General features: G+C 32.9%; 1 protein-coding gene across 1 annotated transcript; it reads right to left on the bottom strand.

Annotated features, from left to right (window-relative positions):
* Window positions 1-4,301: 4,301 nt before the first annotated feature.
* LOC107854393 (alpha-crystallin domain-containing protein 22.3-like) lies at window positions 4,302-4,766 on the bottom strand. The gene has a single exon (XM_016699403.1). It carries the CDS (start codon window positions 4,764-4,766, stop codon window positions 4,302-4,304), a length of 465 nt encoding a protein of 154 aa, XP_016554889.1.
* Between the last annotated feature and the right edge of the window lie 603 nt (window positions 4,767-5,369).

Raw genomic sequence — 5,369 nt, forward strand, 5'->3', positions numbered from 1 at the left:
GCTATAAAGCATGACTTCTACCTTTTTCAAGCATTTTATCAACCACCTTGTATGCACAACTTAGGGAATAAGTTAATTCATCAAATTACACATCATAAGCAACTAAATTCTTGGAATTTATCTTGCATGGTAACATAATATTATGATAAACACAAAAAGATTCCAACTTTGAAATCAATCAACGTCAACAATACGATTGCAAATAACCCACAACAAAAATACCATGATTTATAGATAAAACAAAGTTCTTGAGCTTCATGGATGGAAAGAATCCATAAATGAACACAACATATACCTTAGTTCGTGATTTCATGAAGATTGAAGGTGAAAATTTCTTGAAATTGGATTTTCTATGAAAACCCTAGCTTGTTCTTGAGAGAAACTTGAGAGAAAATAGTATATTTTGGGTGAAAAGTGGCTGAATCACGTGTTAAAAGGCTTAAATAGGGGTGGAAAGTTGACCCTTTTAACCCTGAACACGTCATTTAATTTTAGTGAAAATTTCCCGAATTGGACCCTTGGTGTGACGCGATGCTATCACGTCGTGTCACTGGATTTTGACAATTGGGAAATTGAGGGATGGCGCGACACGGAGCCATCGTATTGCCCCTTTATTTTTTTAACCGATAACTTTGGCGCGACGCAGAGGAAATCGCGCTGAGACACTAGAAAAGAACAATTGCCATTTTAGCTTGTGGCTCGGCGCGCCACTGACCAATATGGCATTGTTTAACGATGGAAACTTGAAATAGTCATAACTTCTTACCTAGTTATCAGGTTTAGGTGAATTTTATATCAATGAAAATCTTATTGAATTTCCCACATGAAAAAAAGTGAAACTCTTGAAAATACCACATGTACAAAAGTGGATTCATCTCTCAAAGTAAGTTTCTAACATTCTTGACACGATTTCAAGCTAGGAAAAGGTACGGGGTATTACAAATATTAAAGTAAGAAGAAAAAGAAATATAAAGGTATAAATGGATGATGAATGTGTGTACATATACATACTGCAAGAAGATCCAATTTAAAGCTCAGATATTATAAGCAGGGAAAAAGAAAGCAAGGCATCTAGCATGGCTGAAGACCATATTAGTCGTCCTGCCAAGATACGGATTATTCTCCAAATAGCTAACCCGATTCTAAGAGGACTTTATTAGTCATCATAAAAGCGTAATTAATAAAGAAAAAGAGTTGAGGAAGTAATATTAGTGTACGTAAAAGCAACAAAAATAAGCCAATTCAAACAACAACTTAGGCAACCATAGCTTTAAGATATATGTCTATATGTATCTGTACATACCACATAAGCTTTTGGTTTCCAATAGAACAGCCTAACCAAGCAGAGTAGCAGATCCTTAATATAAATGGTGGTTTATTTATGGTAAGTTTTAAAGATTGTAGTATGTGCAAACATATATCATATATTTATGAGCTTGATATAAGCATCACATGTAGATCAATTCGTTGATTACATACAAAAATTTTACTCTCTATGCTCTAACTTATACAAGATGGTTTAATTTGATAAGCAAGACCACGCAACAAGAGTAGGGTAGCCTCGTACTTCCTAGCAGGCCAGTAGAAGAGTCAAAGCAACGGATAATAAAGTAACCAACTTGCCTAAGTAAGAAATTCAAAACAACAATATGAAAGTGAACAAAATAGTAAAAGTCATCACCAAGGAGAACTCACAGAGACTGTCGACTCGGAAGCTTTGACGTTGGGAATTTCTTTACCAAAGACTGTAAGGTAAAGTACAAATGTTAAAATACAGCGACAGTTACAACAAAAATGTTTATTTAATACAGAAACATCGAAAACTAAAACATTCATCCAGGTAAACAATATAAACATCTAAATAGCACAATTATGTCACAGAAAACACCTAATAGTCCATTTGTTTCTACAAGGTCAAAATTTCATAGTATTAATTTGGTGGACATCTACGTTAAGCTGATAGATTGCTTAACCCTTTTTTTCATAAATGTTCCAAAAGCTGAAGAGGAATGGAAAAATATTTTAAAGAGAGTTATACATGTATACAGATAACAAAAATTTCTGGTAAAAAGGCTCACATTAGTATAATCAAGTCAAAGAAGACAATGCATCAAACATGTCCGTAGAATCATAATTAATCTACAAATAAGGCCTTCCGGGTTGGTTCGCCAAGCTATGGGCATAGCTTTGTTACCCTATTAAGTCTACACATCAAAATCATCACACAACAACAACAGCTGCAATAGCAACAATATCAATGATAGTAAAACAGGAAATTCTGTGCTAATTGAAGAATTTTCTCAAATACCTTCAGAACAAATAAACTTTCTGTGTAGAAATTGTAACTCTTATCAAATATGTTTCTATAGAAAGTCTGACTCATTGAAGCATTTTGTCAAACACCTTCAAAACAAATAAAATTTCCAGGTAAAAATTGTAACTCCTGTGAAACATGTAAGATGATGTACAAGGAAACACAAATCAAGAGAAAAATATAAAGAATAAGAGGGTGAAGGAAAAAATTCTTACAGCTGCAACTGAGAAAATTCCACATAAAACAACGATCGTACGGCAAAAAAACAGCACTGACCTGTTCAATTTCAACTGAAATCTTACCAAAATCAACTGGACCGATAAACTATCAACTCTACACTTCCTTTGCACACAGAAGCTTAATTCAGATAAGCATGAATAAAGAAATGAAGGGAGAGAAAGGAAACAAAAACTGCAGTGCACGTGTCATAGGAAAAGGAACGTTACTCAGATAAGTAACAAAATGACCAAAATGCCCCTTGTATTGATACAAACATGTCGACAATAAGGGAATATATAGTACCTAGTTCATTAAGAAATTACCAATATGAACTTTCATTTTAGTCTTGAATTTTAAACAGTGAGTCATACCAATATGAACTTTCATTTTAGTCTTGAATTTTAAAGAATGAGTCAAAGAAAATCTTTCATTTATGGAAAGTTTGTCAATGAAAAATATCTTACTACAAATAATTTACCTTACATAGAGTTTTGTTATCATCTTCTTAAGAATAATATCCTGAATACATCCAACTACACGTGTCATTGATGACTCATATGGATATTTTCTAATCAATCTTATAATTAGTATTCATGATGTTAGGGTGTGTTTGGTTTGGAAAAACATGTTTTCCGCACAAAAGTATTTTTAAGTAGAGAATTAAATGAAAATTTTCTCAGTAGATGGAAATTGTGACGTAATAAGACTATTCATAACCGTTCATCCTTTGATTTATCTAACCTAAAATGAAAATGTTTGAATATGGTTACTTCCTTTAAGATAATGTTTTCATGTGCCTAATTTAACTTAGAATAAATCTTTGATTTGGCATTAGAAAAAGGAAATAAAGTTCTCAATTTTAAACTTATAATAAGGTGATTCTAAGGTAAATTTATTTAGATTATTTTTTCCTTCTTAACTTCTAGAAAGATTGAGAAAGCCTCAAAAGTTCAAAAAAGTCTTTTGATTCACTCCCAATTCACAAGATAAGTTTAGTGTTTTGGTAATTCTATTATTTTCAAGGCCTATATGCATATACTTGAATTGGATTTCTTTTATTAGGCTTAGAATACCAAATAAGAAATATAAGTTGATAAGTATTCATTCACATCATATATTTACACTTAATTAATACAACTTATATGTAAGTGTCATGTAAATAAATTATCAAGTAGAATAAGCCTAGAATGAAAAATTGTCGACAAAAGTATATTTCTCTGAGTGTAAGTATAGACATTTTTTCCCTTGCTCACATAAGTTTTATAAGAATTAAATTGTAGTAATTTTATGACTTAATTTACTCAACATAAGTTTTGTGAACTTTATCTTTTACAACAAAAGTTCTTTAGGAATTAACTTATTCCTCTTTTTACAATTTTCATTACATTTACTCTAATGGATTGCTTCTGTGAGCAAGTTTCCAATTTGATACAAAATGGTCGATATTAGAGTACCATAGCAAACCAATTTAACAACAATGCCAAAATACTTGGTCTTTTATTACAAAAGCAAAGAAGTAAGGCTTAAAGGCTTAAAGGTGCATAAAGGTTATGGACTATGGCGAAGCTAGGAATCTCATTAAGGATGTTCATGATTTCATATATACGTATAAAAAAATAACTTTTGACCTGCGTCAAAACATAATTTTTCAATGAATTTGTTCGCCTGACCTCCCTTTACTACATGTAGCTACGCCATTTCTCCTAATCTCTTCAAATTTGGCCTTTGTCTCCTACCATAAGCTGAATGATTTTCATCTAAATACCCCTTAAAGGATTTGTTGTCCTATTTTCGTTACAACTCCTTCAAACATCCCACCAGATCCAAAAACAAAAACATATGAATTTAAGTTTTCATGATCATCAACTGGACCTGGTAGCTGAAACGAGATAGAAAATTCTCTCGGTGGACATAGGCTCTGACTTTGCATCTTAAAAAACACATTGTTTTTTATAACCTTATTTTCTCCGGTCACACTCACTCCTTTTATGAAAACTATCCCATTTGGTCCTACATCACTGCTAAAGTGTTTCTCATCCCGTACTACATCAGGAAGTGAAACGCGAAATACATAGTCATTATCAGATTCAGCAATATCAAAAGATCCAATAAGTGGTCCAACCTTTCCCAACAAAGTTGATCCAGTTAGCACAACCCAATCGTGATTAGCATAATTAATATGCTTGGAAGATGAAGTCATATTTGCTTCAACTGAAACTGCATGCACCAACATTGATATATAGTGATTGTGAAGCATGTTGGGTTCTAGATCAAAAGTGTGAATGAAAAATGGAGGGAATCAAGTGGAGAGAAGAATTGAGATAACACTCAAAAATGAAAAGTGTACCAAAAAATGGAAAGTCTACTAATTCTCCCACATTGGTGGGAGAAGGAAATTTTCAAGTGTTTATATTAAGGAACACTTACTCCACATAGTAAGTGAGGCAAGAACTAAGAGGTGCCTCGCGTCGTTGTAGTCACTTGCTCGGCTCGACTTCAAATTCAGCTTGGATTTGGATTTGTCAAATGATAGATTGATGGGATTTATTTTTTTGGACAAAATTTATTTAAACAGTCCGAAAAACCAATGAAAAAATGCAACTAGTTTTGTTTGTAGTTTTTGAACCTCCATTAACTTGCATGCATGCAGTGCAGAAACAACTATAGAATGCGAAATGCTGCTTCGGAAGGGATGCAACACTTCGACGAAATGACCTACTGATTTCGGAAAAAGAGGATCCTTTTCGGATGGTTGTGATTATCCAGTAAAAAGACTCACTGATTCGATGAATAGAAATGACTCTTTCGATGAACAGACATGACTATTCCATAGGAC

The sequence above is a fragment of the Capsicum annuum genome, chromosome 11 (assembly GCF_002878395.1).
Source record: "Capsicum annuum cultivar UCD-10X-F1 chromosome 11, UCD10Xv1.1, whole genome shotgun sequence".
NCBI classification, from domain to species: domain Eukaryota; kingdom Viridiplantae; phylum Streptophyta; class Magnoliopsida; order Solanales; family Solanaceae; genus Capsicum; species Capsicum annuum.

What these genes read in the sequence shown, in the direction of transcription:
- LOC107854393 (XM_016699403.1), bottom strand. Translation starts at nt 4,766, where the DNA reads ATGTTGGTGCATGCAGTTTCAGTTGAAGCAAATATGACTTCATCTTCC.